At 51.6% G+C, this 23,679-nt stretch overlaps 7 protein-coding genes across 7 annotated transcripts; 4 read left to right on the top strand and 3 right to left on the bottom strand.

Moving 5' to 3' along the window:
* Nucleotides 1-669: 669 nt before the first annotated feature.
* On the bottom strand, nucleotides 670-1,764 carry ACET3X_005321 (uncharacterized protein; the record flags this gene model as incomplete). The annotated part of the gene is made up of 6 exons (XM_069451513.1): nucleotides 670-833; nucleotides 889-1,300; nucleotides 1,345-1,423; nucleotides 1,474-1,513; nucleotides 1,603-1,702; nucleotides 1,762-1,764. 6 exons carry the CDS (start codon nucleotides 1,762-1,764, stop codon nucleotides 670-672), a joined length of 798 nt encoding a protein of 265 aa, XP_069307365.1.
* Nucleotides 1,765-2,073: 309 nt separating this feature from the next.
* ACET3X_005320 (uncharacterized protein) lies at nucleotides 2,074-5,613 on the top strand. Its single transcript, XM_069451512.1, has 4 exons — nucleotides 2,074-2,246; nucleotides 2,444-3,893; nucleotides 3,939-5,228; nucleotides 5,278-5,613. Exons 2-4 carry the CDS (start codon nucleotides 2,475-2,477, stop codon nucleotides 5,347-5,349), a joined length of 2,781 nt encoding a protein of 926 aa, XP_069307364.1. The 5' UTR covers nucleotides 2,074-2,246; nucleotides 2,444-2,474; the 3' UTR covers nucleotides 5,350-5,613.
* A 916-nt stretch (nucleotides 5,614-6,529) lies between these two features.
* On the bottom strand, nucleotides 6,530-8,629 carry ACET3X_005319 (uncharacterized protein; the record flags this gene model as incomplete). Its single annotated transcript, XM_069451511.1, has 6 exons — nucleotides 6,530-7,358; nucleotides 7,408-7,594; nucleotides 7,643-7,979; nucleotides 8,032-8,354; nucleotides 8,414-8,568; nucleotides 8,622-8,629. The coding sequence occupies 6 exons, from the start codon at nucleotides 8,627-8,629 to the stop codon at nucleotides 6,530-6,532; spliced, it is 1,839 nt and encodes a 612-aa protein (XP_069307363.1).
* A 3,569-nt stretch (nucleotides 8,630-12,198) lies between these two features.
* ACET3X_005318 (uncharacterized protein) lies at nucleotides 12,199-13,352 on the top strand (the record flags this gene model as incomplete). The annotated part of the gene is made up of 5 exons (XM_069451510.1): nucleotides 12,199-12,433; nucleotides 12,492-12,557; nucleotides 12,623-12,818; nucleotides 12,883-12,914; nucleotides 12,964-13,352. 5 exons carry the CDS (start codon nucleotides 12,199-12,201, stop codon nucleotides 13,350-13,352), a joined length of 918 nt encoding a protein of 305 aa, XP_069307362.1.
* A 2,897-nt stretch (nucleotides 13,353-16,249) lies between these two features.
* Nucleotides 16,250-17,050, top strand: ACET3X_005317 (uncharacterized protein; the record flags this gene model as incomplete). Its single annotated transcript, XM_069451509.1, has 1 exon — nucleotides 16,250-17,050. One exon carries the CDS (start codon nucleotides 16,250-16,252, stop codon nucleotides 17,048-17,050), a length of 801 nt encoding a protein of 266 aa, XP_069307361.1.
* A 1,859-nt stretch (nucleotides 17,051-18,909) lies between these two features.
* ACET3X_005316 (uncharacterized protein) lies at nucleotides 18,910-20,764 on the bottom strand. Its single transcript, XM_069451508.1, has 3 exons — nucleotides 20,500-20,764; nucleotides 20,270-20,450; nucleotides 18,910-20,218 (listed from the first exon to the last, which is right to left on the bottom strand). The coding sequence occupies exons 2-3, from the start codon at nucleotides 20,433-20,435 to the stop codon at nucleotides 18,930-18,932; spliced, it is 1,455 nt and encodes a 484-aa protein (XP_069307360.1). The 5' UTR covers nucleotides 20,436-20,450; nucleotides 20,500-20,764; the 3' UTR covers nucleotides 18,910-18,929.
* Nucleotides 20,765-21,365: 601 nt separating this feature from the next.
* Nucleotides 21,366-22,403, top strand: ACET3X_005315 (uncharacterized protein; the record flags this gene model as incomplete). The annotated part of the gene is made up of 1 exon (XM_069451507.1): nucleotides 21,366-22,403. The coding sequence occupies one exon, from the start codon at nucleotides 21,366-21,368 to the stop codon at nucleotides 22,401-22,403; it is 1,038 nt and encodes a 345-aa protein (XP_069307359.1).
* Nucleotides 22,404-23,679: the final 1,276 nt, after the last annotated feature.

Genomic DNA, 23,679 nt, shown 5'->3' with positions numbered 1-23,679 from the left:
GTGACGTGCTCAACAAAGAGACACCAGCCTTTCCGTGGGGCTTCCCCAACCAACGAACACCCGAGCAACGACTGCAACCGGCCTCAGCTTGCTCTGTATGTACTTGTTCCGGGCTGGCAGTCTAAGGGTTTGTCCTGTGCGAACGTCTCGAGCGGTGGTAACGAAGAAGCGGCCAGGGTGTGTCTGAAGGCGGCTGTCGACCTGTAGCGCGTTTGCTTTGGAGGTGTAATGAAGATGCGCAAAGAAGCTGCAACAGTTTGGGGACTTCGGAGGGCAAGCGGCTGACGTTGGTCGATGTAGTCAGTTGGGGTGGTGGAAGCAGAAGGTGCGGCCTTGCAACAACGCTCTTTGCCGAAGATCAGGCGGTTTCCGAAGTGGCCTCAAGAAGATGGGCAAGGTAATGTACAGGGTCCCAGAAAACGATGGTACAAGGATAGGAGCTGGAACAATCGACTGCAGAAATGATGATGCGTATTGTCGTCGCGATGCTACTCTGAGGCTCATGGGGAACGACGCCGCCACTAACCACATGCTGCCGGAGTTATGCACCCCTGTCTGATTGGCACAACCAGGGCCTTCCCCGGAGCCCCGCTTTGTCGGACCTTCAACACACACAATTAAAGCCTGCTAGTGCTCGTGCACGCGACGTTTGCCCTTCCGATGCATAGTCTAAATTGTCTGAGTGGCCTCCCATGCCTTCCATGCTTCTTCATCGTTCCACGGCGGCAACACCATGGGTAGCTTTTCAGGCATTTGGTCCGGCCAGTGCTGTTCAATCACCTTGATCAATTCTTGGTAGAAGATGTCATAGCCCGCTGGGTTGAAGTGGAGGCCTGCAGGTCAAGTCAGTACGGTACCGAAGGCGGGAATGCCATGTACATGTCATACCATCGTACATGAGTTCCACCAGGGCGTCGTTCTGTGCAACGTCTAGCGACCCAGGCAGTTGATCACCGAGTTTCCAAGCGTCTGCCTTGAAGTCCGTCTTTGCCATGAAGGCTTTCCAGAGGTTCACGACGGGGAGGTTGAGTTCAGCGCCAAGCTCGACAACTGCATCGGCGTATGCTTTGGTCGTACTGGCTAGGCGCGAGACGCTAGTATACCCGTTCGACTGGTCTCTTGGCCACCAAAGATGCTCGTTGATTGGGGGAGGAGCAACTAGGATGATGCGAGGGCCATGAGCTTTGATTCTGGGATGGAAGATGATGTCCTTGAGGTTCTGTATGAACTCATTGAGCGGAATGTGCTGCTTGTTCGGCGCATCTGGTAGGGATGAGTCGTTGGCACCGAAGAAGACGGTCTGGGCGGTTAGTCCGGGCAGTGTCTGACATGGGCAAGTCTTACCATGAACCGGATCTTGGCCTGCTCTGGCGGAGGCACGATGGCGGGGAGTATCTGGAGAGCTTGGCGGGTGTTGTACCCACTGTCGTAGTATTAGTCGTGGCTACAGCTGCAAGAATAGGACGTCATAACCTAAACCCGCGATTGACTACATCGAGTCGTCGTATGTATGCTGATGGATGATCAGCATGGAAGCTTCGTGAAAAAGTGTATCAGGCCAGAAACAACGACCCGGAGGAACATGACGACATGTCGACTGACCAGCTTGAAGGGCTGCAGAGAAACCGAAACCGCGTTCTTGGGAGAAGGAGTCCTGGGTTATGCTGTCTCCGAAGAGCAGGAATTGGTCGTATAGAGCAGGCTTAGGTCATCAGTGTGTGTTTTGGTTGAAATGCAACCAAAGACGCCAGCAGAACTCACCATCTCGGATGCTACAGAGGGATGTAGGTTCGATTGTCGTCCGACCTTCCACAATGTTCGCTAGTACCTCGATGGATGCTACTCGGCGAATTCCCGGTCATCCGAGACGGGCTTTCCGAGAAGTTCTTTTGGAATCCTCAGATCAGCGGCTCAGCATGTCCCGAGTTGCAGGCGCAAGAGAGTGTGTGGTGGTGGGGCTGGGGGCTGCGATTGGGCGCTACAGCATCGCGCCTTGGCCGCGTGTGGTTTGGCGGCTTCCGCTTGCCCTGCGTTTCGTCACCATCGCGTGCAACGCTGATAATCACATGGAACGCGCCTACCGCCATTTCCCCCGTGTAGCGAGTCGTCGCCTGGGATTAGCGTCAGAGTGCCGCCTACAGAGCGCTCTCTGCTGTTGCTGCTGTTGCTGCTTTTGCTGCGCTGTGCGGGATCGCTGCGCTGCATCATACGCACCCAAGTCTGAGACAGTTGGCTTACCTGCGTCGGTGCGTATCGCTCCCCGGACCAAGGACAACAACGCATGCTGGAGGGATCCGCGGCAGAGTGGGGAGGAGCCCATGGTGCCCAGCCATAGCATATCCATCGTGACACCGCCATGGTTTTCCAGATGACCTCGATAGCGGCTTCTGCTCGGCGACATGTCTCTGGCCGAGCTCGATACTAATACATCGCCTGTGCCCAGATTGTAACTGCCTCCTTTATACTCGCTCGCCATGCCCAAGTCGATGCGGTCGTACCACAGTGTCGACGACTACGACGACGACGCCGACGATGACTGCGCTGCCGAACAGCGCGAGCGCCATGACACGTTCAGCAGCACCACGCCCACGTCGCCCACGCTGACCTTCAGCGCCCAGCGGCCGATGCGTGCCTCGGACACGGATCTCACCAGGTCGACAGGCAGCGTCAACGAGCGGACGGCCTTGCTGGGCGTGCCTCACCTGCGGGGCGCCAGGTCGTACAAGAGCCTCCCCGCCACGAGCCCCGGCACGCCTCGACCGGGCATGACGCGTAACAATAGCCAGCTGCCCACCAGCTCGCGCATGCGGAGCCGGAGAGGCTCTCTCACGGGCGGACACACGTTCAGCCAGCGCCTTGTCAACGCCCTGGGCGAGCGAGGCGCCGGCCTGGAGCAGAGCATGCACTCGGCAAAGGCCTCGTTCCTCCAGGACAACCGCGTGTGGTACGATCAGTTCACGTCGACTGACTGGGTCCACGATAACATCGCCGACGCCTATCGCGTCAAGGCCCTACGCAGCAGAAAAGACATCAGGGGGCGCTTGGCGGCATGGTTCGATGGCGCCCAGGGCTGGATACTCGTGGCCCTCATTGGCGTCCTGACTGCCGTCTGTGCCTACTTTGTCAACACCACCGAGACCACGCTGTTCGACCTGAAGCAAGGATACTGCACCAAAGGCTGGAACAAGAGCCGCAAGACGTGCTGTGATGGTGCATCAGTCTGCGACAGCTGGGTCCACTGGTCCGAGGCCGTCCGCAACGACAGGCTGGATGTCGTCCAAACGCAATTTGGCTTCTTCGTCCTCTCCGTCATCTTCTTGTCCATGGCCTCGTGTCTGCTCACCCTCACCACCAAGACCGTCATCCCCTCGGCCATATCCCTCTCCACACTCGACGAGAACTTGGGTGCAGAAGTGCGGACATACTCCGATGAAGCCGAGGAAGAAGATGGCAAGCACAGTCGCAGCATCAGTCCAGAGTCGAGGTTCCAGGAAGTCCAGGCCCGCCCACCCATGGTCTACTATTCCGCTGCTGGTAGTGGTGTAGCTGAAGTCAAGGTCATTCTCAGCGGCTTCGTTCTCCACGGTTATTTGGGTGTGCGCACTCTGCTCGTCAAGACGCTGGCACTGATTTTAAGTGTTGCGTCAGGTCTCAGTCTCGGCAAGGAAGGCCCGTACGTGCACATCGCGACTTGCATAGGAAACATCGCATGCCGCATCTTCTCCAAGTACAGTAACAACGACGCAAAGCGCAGGGAGATCCTCAGCGCTAGTGCTGCTAGTGGTGTCGCAGTTGCTTTCGGTGCTCCGATTGGTGGAGTGCTCTTCAGCCTGGAAGAAGTCAGCTACTACTTCCCATCCAAGACGCTGTTCAGGACCTTCTTCTGCTGCATCGTAAGTCACCTGCTTCCTACGCTGGCTAGGCTAATTGTTCAATAGGCGGCTGCTCTGTCTCTCAAATTTCTGGATCCATACGGCACCAAGAAGATTGTTCTCTTCGAGGTCCGCTACCACTTGGACTGGAAGTTCTTCGAGCTTGCGACCTTCGTCTTCACCGGTGCTGTAGGTGGTGTCCTCGGCGCATTGTTCATCAAGGCATCCCGCATCTGGGCACGAACATTCCGTCGCATACCCATCATCAAGAAACACCCGCTTCTCGAAGTATTTCTCGTTGCGCTTGTCACCGGTCTCATCAGTTTCTGGAATCGTTACACCAAGCTTCCAGTCACGGAGCTCCTGTTCGAGTTGGCTAGTCCATGTGACATTTACACGGACAGCGGTGACGGTCTTTGTCCCACAGTCGAACATATCCCAAGCGTGCTCAAAGTCTTGTTCTTCGCATTCGTCATCAAGGCGCTCCTGACCGTCGTTACCTTTGGAATTAAAGTGCCAGCTGGTATCTACGTACCTTCGATGGTTGTAGGTGGGCTTGCTGGACGCTTCATTGGTCATACCGTGCAACTCGTTGCCCTGCGTTTTAACCATGTCGGTCTTTTTGCTGAGTGCTCCGCCGATGGAACACCAGGCCAATGTGTTGTTCCTGGAGTATACGCCCTTGTCGCTGCTGGCGCCACAATGACGGGTGTTACTCGTCTAAGTATTACCCTAGCAGTCATCCTCTTCGAGCTCACGGGTAGTTTGGATCACGTCCTACCTTTCTCCCTCGGCATCCTCGTCTCCAAATGGGTAGCCGATGCTATTGAACCACTAAGTATCTATGATCTGCTCACAGATATGAACTCGTATCCCTTCCTCGACAACAAGGTGCGGCCGACTTTCACATCCGAGCTTGGCGACATCACCACCGGGAAAAGACAAGATCACATCATAGACATCTCAGAAGACGCACTTATCCCCGCAGTCGAACTTCGTGCAAAGCAACGCGGTCTGCAAGCGAAAGGCGAACTCGATGGCGGTTTGTCAATCATCAAAAATGGCGTTCTTGTTGGTCTCATTCCTGCGCCCGATCTGGAGTTCGCCCTCGATAAGCTGGAAAATGAGGAAAACACGCTCTGTCTCATGTCACCACGGGTAGACTGGGCTGCAGGGCGGGAGCCGCAAGACGAGGAAGAGCAAGACGCTTACGACCCTAGCGACTTTACGCCATATATTGACCCGGCACCTGTAGCATTGGACGTCCACTCACCCATGGATTTGGTGTACGAGTGCTTCGTGAAGCTCGGACTGCGGTATATCTGTGTGCTCAGGGACGGCAAGTATGCTGGTTTGGTATGTAACGCATCAAGAGTAGAGACTGAACAATACTAACTGCAAGTAGGTTCACAAGAAGACTTTCGTCAAGTATGTCAAAGAACTCGAGCACCAAGAGAAGGCATCGCGCCAGATTTGAGTCATCAGTGTTGTAAACTTCTTTTATCTCGTTCCGAATAGCGTCATACCCTCATTATTTTTTAGTGGTTTTTCTTTCCATTTCCAGGCCATTTTCTAGGGCGGATACTGCATCTAGACTGGCGTTGCATATAGCTGGTCTTCGTAGACAACGTGGCAGCACATGATAAGAGTAGCGAATACATGGAATTTTTATTTCAAAGTGCCTCTGAAGCTCATCCTCCGCCTTTTTACGATGAGCCGCTGCAGACGAAGGGAAGGGGAATAGTAATAAGGCAATGATAGACCAAAGCTAGGGGAAATCCTGTGGAGAAGTTGAATGAGGTAGGGATGGTCGCAAAAGAAGAGAAAACGTGGCATAAATGAGGCGTTGTTTGAATCCATCCTTTCGAAATTCATGTTGTCACGAACATGAATATGTCTTCGAGGTCATAAAGTTCAACCCCACAGGCTGTCTACTAGTGCTATGACCGTTTTACCCCGCGAGTCATGCTGCGAGCCTGGGTTCACTCAGCACGCGCATGCAAGTCGTCAGTCTGACTAACAATGCGATTTAAGGGAATATACATTGTATTTTTTCCACTTTTGTCATCCAACTCGAATAGCCTTCCTAGCTCAGTGGTAGAGCGCGTCACTAGTAATGACGAGGTCGTCAGTTCAATTCTGGCGGAAGGCAATCAACCATTACTTTTTGCGTACATAGTCGCATATTTGCTCCATCAGCTTTTTTGCTGCCATGTGTGAATGTTTGGAGACACAATGGCATAAGCGAATAATCTGACATATCTTTTGTATCGCAAGCCGACAGCGACCGAACAACGACTTTCGCTTGTATCAAGAGACGTTCACAGTTGGCGATGTGATGGTGACAAGTGTTCAGTCTTGTGAAAATATCATTCCTATAATTATGCGTATGCTCCATGATCTTTTCTAACGGTTACACCTCGAAACGCCGAAAATGCTGAGATCCATTTTTTGATAATGTGACAAAGAACATCATAAACCATTTTCCCAACTTTGATACATGGGTTGCAGATTGCCGTTGTCGCATGGTCGTAACGGGTGATATGATATCCTGTCATAACAGTCCATAGAATTTACATATTTACAGTAGTAACCACGCTGGTGCGGTACTCGGCGCTCGCCCAGATGACGTTCCGAAGCGGAAGAACAAAGGCTTCCTAACGTGATCCAGCTATAGCTGTGGTATCCCGCTCAATAGGTGTTGTCCGTGAGGATGGGATCGGCGTCAGCTCCATGTCCTTGTCTGTACTTGTGGATTCACTTGCCACAATCAGACCAGATTGGCGTGATTCCAAGAGTGTGTCTGGCGGCGATAGCGTTACTCTTGTGCTGCCCTTCTCCACATCTGAGGTGACATGATCTTTGTCCTTGTTGCGGAACATGACGTAAAAGACAATGGTTATCAGAGCCATAGCACCTGTCAGACTACCATAGAATGAGGTAAGATAAGGATCGCGAGCTGCTTCGGCGATGACTAGAGCGATAGCCGAGCCTATACCCGTGATGAGCATGTTGATGGCCTGCACGAAGACCTTCATCTCCTTCGGCGCATGCTTCTCCGCATACTCCATGGCTGTCGTCATGGCAAACACCTCGCCTGTTGCTATCAGGAAATAGAGCGGTGCTTGTATCCAGACATTGGGCCGGAACTGTTTTGCGGAAAGACTGTTCCCGCAGTCTGATGGGTGGTCAAAGCATGGTGGAGACGTGTAGATGTAATGCTGTACCAAGGTTGCATACAGCATCGCAAGTGTGACAAAGCAGAAGCCGATGGCGATGCGAGTGATTGCCTTTAGGTATGCGCGTCGTTTTGCCAGCAAAGGGTTGAGAACGTATTCTACGAGCGGACTGATGAGTATGCAAGCCACTTGATTCATGTTGGGTAGGACGTCGTTGGGCGTGTTTCCAGTGTTCATATCGCTGGCTTGAGATATGAGATTGTTCTGCATTTGGTCGAAGCACATGTAAAAAACGATGAATGCCAGACTTGACGACAAGTTAGCGTGTACAAGCAGATGGATCTAGTCACACTTACAGCACTCGACACGCGCCCAACGCACGAGTGATCTCATCGAAGAATTGGCCGCTCCACGACACCTCTTTGCCTTTCTCAGTACGCTGATATACTGGGTTTGCGCGTTGCATCCGAAAGCCGTTGCGCATGGCGCAGCTCAGAACCTTGGCTGCGGGAACCACCACGTCTGCTTCTTGCGGTGGGTTGACTACGTGGAGGTTAACGCCTGTAGTACAGAGATGTAATGTCTGCATACCAAAACATTTCTTGCCAAAAACCAACATCAGGAACGCGATAACAATACAACCAAGACCCAAAGCATATGCAGAAGCAAAGCCGTGGTGTTTCTCGATGTAGACACAAGGGAACGCTAGCAAAGCGCCTACGTTGCCGATCCAGAAATATAGGTTGTAGATAAATTGCAGAGTGATGTCACTGTCGATCGCGACTTGTTCACCTTCCAATGAAGCTGGAAAGTATTTCGAGAGACGGGCCCATTTCAGGAAACGATATCGGGTTGCTAAGAGTGTTATCTTCTTGGAAGTCCTGTCCGTATATTGATTAGCAATGAATGACCTCATGGTAACTTGGGTCTAAGTGACGTTAGCATTCGGAGCAAGTGGCATTGTTGGGGATAATACTCACACCACCGCCACCCAAAGCTATCAGAAACATCGCAATGATCAGACCGGGCAAACCTGCTCCTCGATCAAGCATCGTCGGGAGCGAGCTGATTACTAAGATGATGCATCCAGTGGTATAAACCGCCAAGCTGATCAGCAGAGTCTTGTATTGGCCTAGATGATTGTCTGCCAACGGCGCTATGAGAATGGGGCTAGTGAAGTAGACGATGAAGAACCCGCAGTACATTCGTGTTGCCGTGGTCTGCCCGAGGTTGAGAGCGCCGGGAGTTTGGTCCATGTCGTAGTGCCGAGGGTGCTCCATGTAGTTTTGCCAAGGGGCGGTGACTTTTCAGTGGAGCGTCAGTGGAGTGTCAAATACGTTGATATGTAACGGTGACACTTACGCCCCCAGAATGCTGCCCTCTCCCAAAACCCGATCATAGCGACGATCCATAGCTTCCATGGTATTTTATCTCTGACACGCCGCAGTTCAGGAGTACCATGCTCTAACTTTGTGTCACTCGTACTCGATGACGTTTGTGACACTCGTTTCTGAGATCTATTGTTATCGAAATCAATGCAAATGGTTTTCATGATGTCGAAAGAACTAACTCGTCCATGGTTGCAGTTGGCCCCGATGCTCGAGTACTGCGATCGTCCACCGTTGGTGTGATAGGGAAAAGACAAGGAATGTGACAATAATTGTGAAGCTGTAGGCAGAGTGACTAAACAACGCTAAATATGGAGGTTGAACCCCTTCCTCGGACTGCGAAGTACGGAAAGCGAGATCCAGAACTTTTGGTGGTGGCGAAGAGCGGTATTCACTGCCGACTGAGAAAGTTGCAGTGCGCCTTTCCTTTACCAATTCAAACCAACATTGCGGTGAAAACGTGAACGATCTGTCGGCTCTCACTGATGCAGTCGCCCGTGCGGGAAGGCAACATGCAGAAGTAGTCGCCTCTTGAATGGCCGGTAGCCGTTTGATCGACACCTTCATATGCCAATCTCCTGGGTTTGCACACCGGAAAGAAAGTACCAAGAAGACTCGCCATATTTGAAGAACAAACGACTCTTCGCCCCATGAGGCGTGGTCGATGTCACCCAACAAGACGCACTGATTTTATGACCACAAATGGTGACGCCTGAGTTGTACACCTATCGCCTTCGCGTGTCAAGATTTGGTAATTGCTCCATTGGGTCAATTCGGGTTACAGGTGCTCGGAATGTGGACCAAGGTACCGGCGAGAAGGGCCCAGTAACCAGGCGCACAGGGTCAAAAGCCGCAACGTCGTGGCCTCGTTTGCCGTAATTACGGGGCTAAGGACCCACTCCATGAAACTGGAACAGAGGTTACAGACCTTACCCGCAAATACAAAAAGAGTCCTCTAGGTTGGGGTTTCCGGTTTGGCTTGCGAAGATCCCTTGTTGCACGTGTAGCTTTACACATTACTAGTAAAGCTTCACGCAGTGAATGCTCTTACAGGCCAATGTTCCTCACCAAATACACTGAAAGACACAGATGAGTACCCGTCTTTTGCTGCATGCGTGTATCCGCAGCGTTATGTCATGAGCCGGCACACCAAGCAGGTGTAGATGGTCCAACAGCACCAGGTGGCACCCGTCGGATTCAGTAGCCTAATCGTACGCTTTCCGACCCGCCCCCAAGCAACGATTGAAGGTTCGAGTAGAGGAAACGTGTCTTCCATAGTGCGATGGAGTGACGTTAGTAGACACTTGGGGCCTGAAGATGCGCGCCCGAGTTTCGGTACCTGAATACTGTGATTATATCAGCAGTTCTAAATTCGGCACGGCTCCGAACACGGAGTCTTCTCACAGCCACTTCCACTAACGTCCTGCGCGTGGCTTCTGGTCGTCATTACGTTTCGCAAAGTCCTCCTGTCAGCACACGCGTACCTGCTTGTTTTACTCGGCGCTTTACACCGCTTCGTTTTCATGCTGGCGTCTTTCAACGGCTGCGCGGAACACCATATCGCGCTCCCCTGCGCTCTGAACACAACACAATGTCGCCCAATCTCTACACAGAAATGCGGCTGACTCAAAATCACTGGAGTTCAGTCTCGCAGATGACCTTTATGGCACTGCACTGATGGAGCATATGCGTCTGCTGCAGCATCAACTCCAGCGGAATGCGCCATCGTCGCATCCTTCACTGCGATCTCCTGATCTGTTGCAAAAGGCCCTTTTGTCTTGTTTTTTTTTTGGCTTTAGTGGCGGTGAGTACTCCGACCAGTGAAATGATGACGCGAGTATTTTTTGGTGTCACTTGCATCGCAGCCGAAGTGTGACCAAGACCGATGGGCTGGAAGCGACATGAAGGACTGGGAAGGACTGAGCAATGTCTCTGAACATGTGTAGCTCGCAGAAAATTGGAATATATGTTCTCGAACCTACCTAGGTAGTGTTGATCGGTGTGGCCAAAGTAAGCAACGCTTGGGGTAACCATGGGGCCTAGCCCAGAATCCCATCGTGGGGCTGCAAGTGATCGTCGAAAATGTGCGCGGCTGGACTGCGCCGCTGGAAACTGTAAGACGCGGCCTGCAGGTGGCGTCAGGTACCAATAGTGCGATGCCGGTCCGTATTTACCCCGGAGTATTCCAGGGCTGTGTATTTACGGGCAGCGGGGCCCCGCCTGAACCCATCCACTCCATTTCCCATTTTTACACGGCTCTTCGGAACGATCTTTCTTCGTATACGCTCCTCACGATGTATCATCTAGACGGCAATCCGGCTCCATCCGATCAATCTTTGTTCAACGACCTACTCAAGATCACGACGTCCAAATGGCAGTCAATGCTAAAGAAAGACACAACTCCTGCACGAGGCGAAGCTGCATCACGACCATCCGTATCAAGAAGCTCAACCCAATTCTCAGTCCCAAGATCGAAGGAATAAAGAATCCGCACCCAAGCAAGGAACAGCTGGACAGGCTGAGGCAAGCAGTGGGAGAGGCGTAGCCCTTGCCGCTCTCTACTTCCGGATTGTGGTATAATGCAGACTTAGTATGTCTGCAGCCTACGTTGTATGACTTCACGTTCTCTTTAAGATCACACCATCTTTCACCAAGGAATGAAACCGTAACAACCGTCTATCCACTATCCACATGTACGCCTTCGCTGCAACTGCGTTAGACGACAAAGCGCATGCCGAATCTCTTGGCGGACTGGACGAGATTGACCTTCCACAAAGGCTTGCGGGAAGATACAATACGGATACTACCAGCTCGTTAACGCAGGAAACATGGATAATGACGAAGATATCATCCACTGCAAAGGTTCGGTTGCGCATACGCATCACATCTCAGCATCGCGAACAGAAGAGACGATACACTACTACGAACGAAACGCTGCCAGCATGTGTTGGCCAGGACAACAGCTTTTATGCGATGGGAAGAGAGGATAAGGAGACCTTCATTGTTAGAGGCACGCTCTGACCACCACAAGGCTGGTGATGGTACATTCATTGGGAGCCATATGAGGATACCGACAGAGTTGTGGAACGTGTCTTAAGCTCGACTGCATTGTGTTATGGACCGTGGCGAAGATGATGGGGTCCATCTTGGGGTGATGTTGCCGTTCCAATACTCACGCGATACACGAGGCCTGTAATTAAGTGAGGCTCGCCGAGCTGTATCCCCATTATGTAGACAAGAAACCCTACATCATTTTCGCATCTTCGAGATACTACTTCCGAGTGGGGGTACAGCCAGACTAGGTCGCCTAGAGAACATACTTCACTCTCCGTAACAGGTCATGTGTGAACGGCATATTGTATATGACTTGGCATGCTATGGAACATTCGAGTCTAGTTCGATCAAGCACGGAGCACGCGGACCGATCAGCATCCAAAGAAAACCCAGCCACATGTAATATAATCCATAGTGTAAGGTTGCTCAAAATTGTCAGAACATTGGTACGGCAATATACCACTGCCGAACATGGCTCAACTGACCGTGATTTGGAGTATCCACTGTCTCTATTGGCTTGAACTATACAATCCCATTACTCTACACATATATGATGACGATGGCCATGATGATAAATATTGACCCTTCATATGTGGACGAATGCACTCTGTTTATAATGTCTCTGCCGTATCCTCCCACCTAACTACATAATCGCTGACTTGCACTGAACGAGACAGATCCCAGCTACAAATCTACAAAGCAGTCATGAAGGCCTTTCTGATCGCTGCCTTGGCAAGTACTGCTATAGCTCACACCATCTTCCAGAAGGTGTCTGTAAATGGTGTGGACCAAGGCCAGCTCAAGGGCGTCCGCGCACCAGACTCTGACTATCCCATCACGAGCGTTACCGATTCGGCCTTTGCCTGCAACAAAGACATTAAGCACAAGGACACTACTGTGATAAGTATTCCGGCGGGAGCAAAAGTCGGAGCTTGGTGGGGTAAGCATGATTATCGGAAATGCACATGATACATACACTAACTTCGTTCTACATGTAGGTCACGTTATTGGCGGGAAGCAGAGTGCCAACGATCCTGACCATCCTATTGCTGCGAGTCACAAAGGTCAGTGGAAACTATGAGGGCCGTTATGGCCGGGTAGATAGCCGAAGCTAACGAATATGTCATAGGCCCGATACAATACTATCTTGCAAAGGTGGATAACGCTGCCACGACTGGGACTACAGGTCTGCAATGGTTTAAAGTCGCCGCAGATGGCTTGAAGAATGGAAAATGGGCCGTGGATACTATGATTGCGAATGGAGGTTGGCATTACTTCGACATGCCTACTTGTGTTGCTCCGGGAGACTACCTCATGCGAGTTGAGTCAGTACTCCCCAATTACAGATTGTATGTGAGGCATCAACTTACTTTGTGCCATCACCTTTAGGCTCATCGCCCTTCACGGTGCTCAGAACCAAGGTAATAGCTTTGATTTGTCTTTTCACAATATTGCTGACTGAAACAACAGGTGGCGCTCAGTTCTACATGGAGTGCGCACAGATTCGCGTCACTGGCAGCGGAACCAACAAAGGTTCCAACTTTGTATCTTTTCCTGGTGCCTACAAAGCCAACGATGCCGGTATCCAGGTTAATATTTACGATACCACTGGAAAGCCGTATATGGGTGGTAAGGTATACTCGATCCCAGGGCCTGCGCCCCTCACCTGTGCGGCTGGACAAGAAGGAGGAAGTGGTTCGACACCCTCGCCGCAGGAGCCAGTGCCTGCACCCGAAGCGCCAGCTGCAGGGGCGGCATTGTATGCTCAGTGCGGCGGTGCGACATGGACTGGTCCAACAACTTGCGCCCAAGGAACGTGCAAGGTGAGCAGTGAACACTACTCGCAATGTCTGCCGTAGTGAGCCACTCGGAAGTGCTAGCTACGTACATACTCGGTCGACTAATCAACTGCTCGTTCCGTGTCTTTGTGGTTCTCTTATCATATCTTGGATACTTAGCATCATCCTGTCTTGCGATTACGACATCTTCGCACATGTCTTTCGAAATTGTCCCTGCGCGTAAACTTCTTATCAGGTATTGTGCAAGTTGGATTGGGACAGTATAACACTTTTACTGCGTACATGTCTTTGTGAACGCCGCGCTCATGTCGCTTGAGGTCCGCTTTGAGCGCAAAGGCTGAGTCGCAGTGCTCGCAGCGGTACCTCCTACGGTGTTTGCGATTGAGGTGTACGCTGAGGGGTTGTTAGTGCCAGATATATCCCGAGCTTGTATGGCTCGTTGAAGATTAGCAACTCACTTCAATTGCCCTTGTGAATGGTATGTTGTCTGGCATGTATCACATCGATGGATGCTTGGTTGATGCAAAATTGGTTGTGCAGCGTCGTTGGGTTGATCGGATGCTGCATGCTTCCTCGAGGTAGTTTCAGAAGACCCATAGGACTTCTCGCTATCAGGTGGAGAGCTTGTATATTCTGCTGGAGAATCAAGGAAAAGATTTTCGTTGTGTCCATGAGTGGAGCCTTCCGTTGTCGAGGCGCCTATCAATGGAGGTGTGGTACTTGACATTGTCATCACTTGCAATGTTTCGCAGTTTTCATCGTTGATGTCGTCTCCAGGCAGCCGTTGCCGTTGAAGCCATGGGAAAATTACTGGATTTGGGGTGTGTTCCGCGTCCCAAGGGCTGATATACTGTTCTTCGTCTTCCGTTGACGTCACTCTTTGCCTAGCCCATCCAATATGTGCAGGTGCCACTGTAAGCAGCTGCGCAGATCCTTCTATTGCTACTCATCAGTAGACTCTCCAAGGTAGAATATAGAAGGCTAACGAACCACTCTGAGGTACGATGCGTTGTAGATACGACCTTTTATCAATACCCAGAATCTGATCTGCCGTGATGGCTCTCGGCGGCCTTTTAGTCTTATGCCTCTCCTGTCGAGCCCATATTGAATCCTTAGGTGGTGATTTTTCGTATGGAGGTGGATCTATGCCAGGACGTTGTCCCTTGTGCTCGAGATCCCGGAGCTTCTTGAAAGGATCCAGTTTCCGCCTTTTGAGTCGATCAGCAAGCCATATCCCTACAATAGGGGCCGCAAGAACGAATGTAATGGCTAGGCATATGCCTACAAACATCAGCGCAGAAGCCCTTTCTTTTGATATGCTGTCTGCGTCGGGCGAGATGCTCTCTTCCAGTTTCCGAACATGCAACAAGTCCAGCGACCATGGCGGACCCGTCGTAGGTGTTGCTGTTGGCAGCGCCACGTTTGAGGCCATTGTGTCGCGCGAAGGCAGGATGGCGATGCATCCGTCGTACGAAGCGTTGCTTTAACCGCTGCCTCGACACCGAAGCCACTGTCTCACTGTCGCATGAAGCCATGGCGATTTGAGGCTGAATCTGGGAGGCATACATCCTTTGTAGGCCTGCCATGATTGGGCAATCGGTCGCACCGTTTAAAATGTCGACAGATACGAGGAGCTTCCAGAGCCTGCACGTCCAGCGTTATACCGCTGTGGGCATGGTGGGTTTGTTAACCAGTCCATTTTGGCCCCCGGTTAATGTTGGGGCCGCGCCGTTTGATGCACGCTTGCGCATCTCGTGCCCAATGTCTGGGGTCGCGATAATCCTTCCAGCCCTGTGGTAGGAGGATAAAAGTAAGCCACCACACACTCTCTCCACTATCCAAGCACACCTCGCGCCTGCGCCGCGATGGGCGTCGCCAGTGTTGGTGATGTAGGTTTCGCGATGTACGAACGCAGGAGAACCGGGAACAATCTCGTCATTAATTTCTAGGCAGGCACCTGGCCCGACCTCGGCAAAGGTCAATGCCGCAACACCAAAACCAACACCTTATGAACAGTAACACCGCCCTCTCACACGCATGCTACTTGACACATCCACCTCCATAATCGACCTCAAGTGGGCTATCCGCGATCGTGAGTGGAGCTTTTCGCACAATGTCCTCATTCGACCCGCGACACGAGTCAGCATGTGGTTAGGTGGACAGCCGCTTGCCGTAAGTATAGTCAACCTCTTCGTGCCCTATGTGGCAATTCTTGCGAGTATGCGGTATTTGCAGCTTGGCCTGGTATATCTACGGCGACGCCTCACTCAAGACTTCTTCAGGTCTCACCCAAAGAAGCTTGCATCCGAATGGCTGACCAGTCAAACCTCAACAAACTGCGCCCATGCGGCAGACTGGAAACTTACAGCACTGCGCGGCATCACTTAGGATTCTACAAGAATGTTGGGTTTACCGCAGAATACGTAGCATCCGAGGTTCCCCAAACGTCTCTCGAAGATCGAATCTATTCTGCGCTTCGAAACGTTATCGTCCAGCACCCGACCCTGAGCGCTATCGCTGTGAACGAAGACCAATCTTACCCTGATGTATACTTTGCGCACCTACCCGAAATCGACCTACGGACCTGCGTGGAGATATATGAGCGCAAGATGCCGTTTCCGAACGATGGCGAGGCGGATGAAGAACTTGACGAGATGTTGGCACAACAACATAGTCGCGGCTTCAAAGAAGGATTGGGATCGAAGCCTTATTGGCGTTTATTCGTTTTCACGTCGCCAACCAATGCGACCAGATTCACTGCGACGTGGATGTGGCATCATGCTTTGGCAGATGGCGCGTCCGCCTTTTTATTCCACGAGTCATTTCTGGGTGGCCTGAATGCTCCAGAAACGGAAAGTACCATACAGCCAATTGTCAAGTCGTCAGCCATAGCTCTACCACCACCGCTAGAAGAGCTACACCCAATGACAATCTCTTGGCCGTACTTCATCCGAGCCATGTTTGGAGCTTTACTACCTTCAGTGTTCGCAAAGCGACCTCCCAAGCTATGGACGGGTAATGCTGTACAGCAAGACGCCGAACCACTTCCACAGCCTCGATACCACACGCTTGTTCTGTCGAAAGCAACCACAGATAAATTGGTTCAGCTCAGTCGAACCGAGAAAACAAGCGTGACAGCAACGTTGCAATGTCTCCTCGCCGCATCGCTTTTCACCCATCTCCCCGCCCAAGACTACGAAAAGCTCAAGATCGAGGGGCCAATAGCTATGAAAAGGTTCTTGGGCGTTGAGGACAATCAGATGACACTTGCGATGACACAGTATGGATACCACCACGAGCGCCTTGCGTCGCAGAATCTCCATGGCCCAGCAAAGTCCAGCGTGCTAGATCAGTTTTCATGGGATGTTGCACGAGCAGTCAAGTCTACCATCTCCGCAGAAGTCGGCAAAGCTGGTACAGATAACTCTGTTGCGCTGCTGAAGTATGTGTCTTCCATGCCACGGTTCCTCCTCGACAAGCTAGGCAAAGCTCGCGATCCTTCTGCGGAGTTTTCCAGCTTAGGTATATGGAAGAGCAAGCAAAGCCCAGGTAACTGGGCGATCAGAAGAATGGTATTCAGCCAGTCACCCAATGTTGTGACAAGTGCTTTCGCTGTTAGCGTCGTGACGGGCGGCGATGGCAATGCGGTCTTGAACTATTGCTGGGTACAGGGCGCTGTAGAGGACGAGCTTATGCGAAAAGTCATCGAGGGAGTTAAGAACGGCATCGAGGGTTTGGTGGTTAGACATGACGCATAATTTTAGCAGATACAGGCTGCAATAGCTGCGATCTTTTATCAAGCTACGATCGGTAATTCCTACCTCCAATGCGAACTTCATTGCTAATGCAGAGCCTCGAGCGTACCGCCAAGAGAGAATGTTGTCATTTCTGGTTGTACAAGATCACATCGTGATCGGTAACGGGGCTGATTGATTATGAGTAAAAGCTGATGAGGTGAGCCAGGTATACGAAGGAGCTTATTCATATTAAGTTATACACACTTACACCTCAACGTACTCAGCTTGTGCAGTTGCTGATTATAACTACAATACCTTTCAATTATCTCTAATGATGAAAACCCGGTCAGATATATACATGTTTTCCAAACACAAGTCCATGCGCCAAAGACCCAAAGAGAAAGGTTCGCCAAGTTCAAACAGCCACCAAACTCCATTTAGATCCATAGCAAAACGGCCACCTTACCAATCCCATGCACCACAGCGACGGTCGCTTCACAAATTCCACCTACTGCCTGCTACCCCTACGGTATTCCCAAACTTCTTGTCCTTTCTCAGTCGCACTTCTGCCCTGGCCGTAGTATGTAGCATAAGCTGCGTTCACGCTCTCGTGGTGTTCTTTTGCATGCCTTTTGATAGAGTTCCATACGCCGTGCGCTTTGTTCGATTCCCTCAGTGTAGATGCCGATGAGGATGTGATTGACGACGAAGAAGACGAGGTGACTTTAGATGGCGACTTGAGGTACTCGAAAGAGGTGCGAGGAGTGGAGGCGGACGAGGCTGACATCCTGGATAGTTGGGAGGATGTGCGATGTGTGAACAGTTGGAGCTTGTTTTTGAATTTGTATTCTTGGTTCGACTGGCCGAAGAGATGATAGATATATGCGTATCTCGTTGATCAAGATTGACGCGTTGTTGTCGACGACGGTGACAAACGTTCTTGCTTGTTTCTTGTTCGGTTTAGAGTGCTTTGCTACTGCTGCGTGGATCCGTACCAGAAATCTGTGTCTTGTGATGATTTGTCGTTTTGTATACTCTTAATCGTGTGGGCCATTACAGCTGGGTGCTTCACTACCTTTATACTCCTTAGAAAGCTCTGTTCAGTGTACCGATTTGGACATCCGAGAATCACGCACCCTATGACTCCATTTCCAACATGACTTCGCCATTGCAGCACTGACCGTGTTGGTAATCGACCTGAAAGGCGTGTGAGGCTTGTTTCAGTAGCTTCCCATGTCGACAAGCTGACCACCCGCTTGGGGTGCGATGTGGAGACAGATTTACGCCATCAATGCACCGACTGCGTCCAATGGGTAACCCGCCTTGAAGCCACATGCTTCCGAATATGCCTAGTCTCATGTCAATTTCCCGACGGGCAGAGAGGCACGGCGAACACTGCGAGCCTCGTACGAGCTATATTCCGGGAAATCTGCTCGGTCGTACAATAGCGAGACTACACGGACACATTTCAAAGACACTGCACAGTTGTCTGCTTTGCGAACGACCGATCTTCGTCTAGCATGGCTTGTGGGAGGAGCGAAGAGAGCATGTCTGACCGTTTGGGTAGGGCGTGCGCCTTGTGCCCATGCGCCATGGTCCAATGAGATGAAAGTGGGGCTACCGGTAGTGCGACTTAGTGAGCAATGCGCGCGCCCTGTGCATGTCAATTGTTGGTAGCCGAGCACGCCTTGTGAAAGCAACAACGAGCATGTTAGATGTTGCGATTTCGGGAACGACCACTCGTATTTGTAGTCATGTGGTGTAGCATACATTAGTTGCATGATGTTGGAGGTTGCCACATTGCGGCACAGAGATTTACGGAGCGGCACAGAAACATGCGCAGAGACATGAGTGATGGATTTCATCATTACAGATAATCCAATGATATCTGGTATCACGACTACGGCTTAACAACTGACTGCCAGGGCAGGGTGTTGTCGAAGAAGAAAGTTGCCTTCGGCTTAGGCGCGAGACCTTCACCAGTCATATCGCAAAGCTTAGTCACATCGCCAGCTTCTGCACGCTTCGCATTGATAATGCTCTGATATTGCAGCAACGGGCATGAAGAGCCGGGACCACTGGAACAACCCACCACAGGATAGACGACCTCGTTGATGCGGATTCGCACAAAAGTCTCCTCGGTTGCAGTGCCGTTGTAACTGTTATGGGCACCTTGGCGATAGCTACCATTTTCGGCTGCAGCAGGACAGGAGAGGCGCTCGAATGCAATCGTTCCGCGCATCTTCACAACCTGGGATGAGCGGAAGATGCGGTTCGGTAGCGACATATTACCGGGAAGTTGCTGTTGGCCGTCGAAGACACCAATTGCGGCGGCGAGCTGATTGATTTGGCCATCGTTCGCAAAGTTGGCCATGATCTTTGGGGGAACAAAGGTCCCGTTGCTCGTCTTGTAAGTCGCATTCGGGCCATCAATAAAGCGTTGTACGGTCATGTCGACGACTGGTAGCATCTGATATTTCTCGATATCAGAACCTAAGCCAGTGCCGTACCAGTAACGCAAATCTTGCGCATACTCGTACTGCAAGATTTCCTCTTCAGTGAAGATGTCGCAGAAAGGGCTCCGGCGGCCAGTGATCTGGGTTTCGAAACCACACAGGTAGGGTATCTGGTCGACTTGGCTTGTGGTGAGGTTCAAGCCCCCCTGAATCTTGGCGTTGAGTCTGGAGGCGATGGGCGGGAGATATATAGAGTCCCACATATCCTTTGCAGGGCCGCCACCTGCATCATTGTAGGCCTTGCAGAGATCACTGGGTGCAAGAGTATTGCCCCAACTGGCAGGATCGCTCGCGTTGAGAGCATAGATGGTGGTGAGATCCGTAGCGTTGGGCCCTACGAAACCTTGAGCGAACAAACGTGCACTATCTCGTACACGAGGACCGGAAGTATACAAGTTCGCCCACATGGTAAAGGCAGTGTTGTAATCGTACAGGTCAGGGTAACGGAGCCGCCACATGGTGCCCATCTCGTGAAGCTCCTTCCATCCAGTAGGGCTTACATTGGCAATCTGAGCATCGGGATCTGAGAGTACCGGCTTCCAGGACTTGAGAAAAGCGAGCTTCTCGTCATCGACCGTGAAGTTGCCCGCTGCTTGAATGTATTCGGCGAATTCAACCCACCCATTGTATGCGCCTCTGTCAGGATACCGTGAACCGTGACGGGAAAAGAAGGCTGTGTAGATTCAGTATGGATTTGCTCAGTCCTTAACTGAAGTTTTCTCACCAGCCAGATCGACTTTACATCCTGTGGGTATCTCGGAAGAGATGCCTGTCACTTCTTCACCAGGGAACCATTGTCCGTTTCCACCAATGTGCTGGAAAATGTTGAAGTTATCTTGAGCTGCAACAGCAGCACAGCTGCCAGCGAGGGAAACAACAAGAAGCCTCATGGTCGTTAATGGAGACTGTGAGATGTTTTGAGCTGTAGTTGACGAAAAGGCGCATGGCAATCACCTTTTATACCCTGATAACTTCATCCGCCGGGGTGTTGTCGAGTTCAGCAACTGCTTAGCCTCGGGCATGAGTTCAGGCGATGCTTCCTAAGACGGTAAAAACTCTCAGGAACAAGCCGCACGTGGGAGCGAGAACATCGTGGGTGGTTTCCTCGCAATACGACGTGGTCGGCCTGAACGGCCAGGGAGGCCCGTTATGCGACGCAATCCCTCACGCATCTTAAGAACGATGCCGTTGTGGGTCGGGGCAAGACGAGGCGTAGACTACGGTTGAATGCAGGTTGAGGATGATGATGCAAGTCGACGCAATTGTCGCCCTTTAGAGGTGCAAGGCCCGATTAGTCAGGCAATGCTTATCGATATCGCACCCGCGATCGCGGAATCTGACTCAATCTCCAGCTATCTTTGCCCATACCGCTCCCGCAACAATGCACGTCTCCATGTCTCCTCGGTGACTATCCGAATCAAGCTCTTTCCAGTACTTCTACCCTTCAGACCATGGCTGAGACGAAGCCGCGCCAGCGCAAGTTTGCGCCAAGATCGCGGACAGGCTGTCTGACCTGCCGAACCCGAAGAAAGAGGTGCGATAACGCCCAACCTCGATGTGCAAATTGCAAACGCCTCAACCTGTTGTGCGAGTGGCAGAGTCAACGAAGTATCGTTACAGAACCGAGCTCATCACAGTCAAGCTCCAAGAGTCCCGAGCTCCAGGTCGCAGTTCCGCTACGAAATTCTCTCGATCCTTGGGATGCACTACCGGGCGGTGGAGAAGCGGAAAGGATGCATCTATTACAGTACTATGTCGAGGCCTTTGTACCCAGTGTTCAAGTAGCGCCTATTGCAACAAGTTTCTATACTAGCCTGTACATGCCTTGGTCTTTCCAGATCGAAGGTATGCTTGACGCCATTCTGGCCATTTCTTCAGCTCAGTTGGCACGGCGGAGCCAGGACGCAGACCGCGCTAAGCATCTTCGGGCCGTGTCCTCTCGCCATGAGAGGAAGTGCTATCAGTTTATCAAGGAGCGCCTACATCCTTCGGGTGGACTGCCAGAAGACACCTACCAGGTCACTGCGGTGATTCTGATCCTGGTAGGGCTTGAGGCGCTCAACGGTGTCAAGACCACGAGGTGGATATCGCAGTTGAAGAGCGTTCAACGTATACTTAGCGCACTCACTCCGGAACAGAGCATTATGGACTGCGTCGAGGTCGACTCTCTACATCGCCACTTTACTTATCATTTCGCTTCTGCGTCTCTTATGGCACGGGTATCCAATGCAGGAAAGCCATGTTCAGCAGAGCAAGGTTTGATACCAATCAGCGCCGCTCTAATGCCAGGCACAATCGATCCACTCATGGGCATCTCATACCAGCTATGCGATCTCATCTCTCGGATACAGTACGTAACATCCTCAAATCCAGCGTTTCCACTCGCTACCGAAGCTTCTTTCAACGTTATCGAGCAGGGTATTCAAAGCTGGACTTACGACAACCCATTTGCACTTGGTGTCGACACTCCCATAGCTCTCGATCTCATCGCCTTGGCAGAGGCGTACCGTTTGGCGGCACTTATTCAACTCTACCGAACCTCACCAAGCCACTCTGTAAATATTGCAGGTTGTGCCGCACGAGCGATGGAGTTCATTGCTCGCATACCACCCGGCAGCGCTGCAGAGTCGAGCTTGCTCTACCCCATATTCCTAGCAGGCGCTGAGCTGGACGACGAAGCGGCCATTGAGAAGTGTTTTCGAAGGTTGGAGGACATTCAGAAGAGGAATCGCTACGAGAATGTTGAATGTGTGCAAAAGGTGCTAAAGGAAGTATGGCGACCCAAGCTCGAAGGTGGACAGAGAAGGGACTGGGAAGATGTTGTAAGAGAGTGGAATTGGTCGTTCACTCTGGGCTAAAGGTTCTTGGATGGGACCTTTCCTAAGTTTGGTTCCACCGTCTCGCGCTTGGAACGCGTTGAGGATTTGATACGATGCTGTGGCTACGTTGGAATCTCAATCCGGGTTCCTCATCCCAAACGTAATCGCCGCCCATGATACCTGACGGCTGCAGGAATCTCTCACGTCAGCGGGAGTATCGCAATTTCTGAGCTCGATATGTATGGTGGTCAGCTACCCCTTTCCCCGCACTGTTGCTTGGCCGACCCCGCGCCTGCTGTGCAGCACGCATCAAGATGCCGTGCACTGCGCCTGTTCGCTCGCACACACTACTACAAGGAGTAAGCTCTTTGACTCTAACAAGACACCGCTTGTATGTTGGGTTTCTTTCCCCGCTCCATGGCCTCACACTACTTCCTGTTGCATTATCAGCCGCAACGCCTACGTGACGATCATGTTGATCGTTAATAAAAGCTGATGCCCAAGTCAGGGTGCATCTTTCTCAACCGCAAGGGCTACATATCCTTCCTTCCATTAGTATGGCAAATCCTGCTGTTTCAACGATGGCGACGCCCATCACCTTCAGCAATTCTTTGGACACCACTAATCTCAAAGATCGCTCAATTCTGATAACTGGCGCAGCATCTGGCATCGGTCTGGCATGCGCAATCAGGATGGTTGAAGAAGGCGCAATCGTCACGATGGCCGACCGGCAGAATACAGTGGGGGCAACAGTTGCAGAGCTAACAGCTCGAGGACTCAGAGCGCAATTCGTACAATGCGATGTCACATCTTACGAAGCACAAGCCTCCATGTTCCAGTCCGCAATACAGTTTGGCAACGGACAGGTTGACGTTGTCATTCCTAATGCAGGGATCCTTGCCGAGAAAAACATGTTCGATATGGTACCAACCACTTTACCGAACCCAGGAGACGCGCCGCCTCCAGTTCCAAGCGCCACTTGCTTGTCGGTCAATCTTGAGGCCGTATACAATACCTGCTATCTTGCGTTGCACTACTTTCGACTTCCGCGCACAGCCGCAACAGAGTTCAAGCCCAGCATTGTTCTCATCGCCTCGCTGGCAGCCTACAGCGGCTACCCATACAGTACTACGTACACCATGTCCAAGTTCGGCGTTCGGGGACTTTTCTACAGTCTACGCGAGCGTGCTATGCACTCTTCGGTCCGCCTCAATCTTGTTGCGCCATGGTATGTTGATACTGCCATTGCCAAACAAGCCGACTTTGTTGCGGACAACGCTGCCGTGGTGGAAATCGTAGGGTATGCATCTATGGA

Source organism: Alternaria dauci, chromosome 4 (genome assembly GCF_042100115.1).
Source record: "Alternaria dauci strain A2016 chromosome 4, whole genome shotgun sequence".
Classification (NCBI taxonomy): Eukaryota; Fungi; Ascomycota; class Dothideomycetes; order Pleosporales; family Pleosporaceae; genus Alternaria; species Alternaria dauci.
Note: the sequence above shows the minus strand (reverse complement) of the source record. Positions and strands in the feature narration are given on the sequence as shown.

Excerpts from the sequence above, each read along its gene's own strand:
- ACET3X_005316 (XM_069451508.1), bottom strand. The coding sequence starts at position 20,435 with ATGAGGCTTCTTGTTGTTTCCCTCGCTGGCAGCTGTGCTGCTGTTGCA. Across the intron at positions 20,219-20,269 it reads ATGTAAAGTCGATCTGGCTG|CCTTCTTTTCCCGTCACGGT; the intron begins GTGAGAAAACTT and ends GAATCTACACAG.
- ACET3X_005320 (XM_069451512.1), top strand. The coding sequence starts at position 2,475 with ATGCCCAAGTCGATGCGGTCGTACCACAGTGTCGACGACTACGACGAC. Across the intron at positions 3,894-3,938 it reads GGACCTTCTTCTGCTGCATC|GCGGCTGCTCTGTCTCTCAA; the intron begins GTAAGTCACCTG and ends ATTGTTCAATAG. Across the intron at positions 5,229-5,277 it reads ACGGCAAGTATGCTGGTTTG|GTTCACAAGAAGACTTTCGT; the intron begins GTATGTAACGCA and ends AACTGCAAGTAG.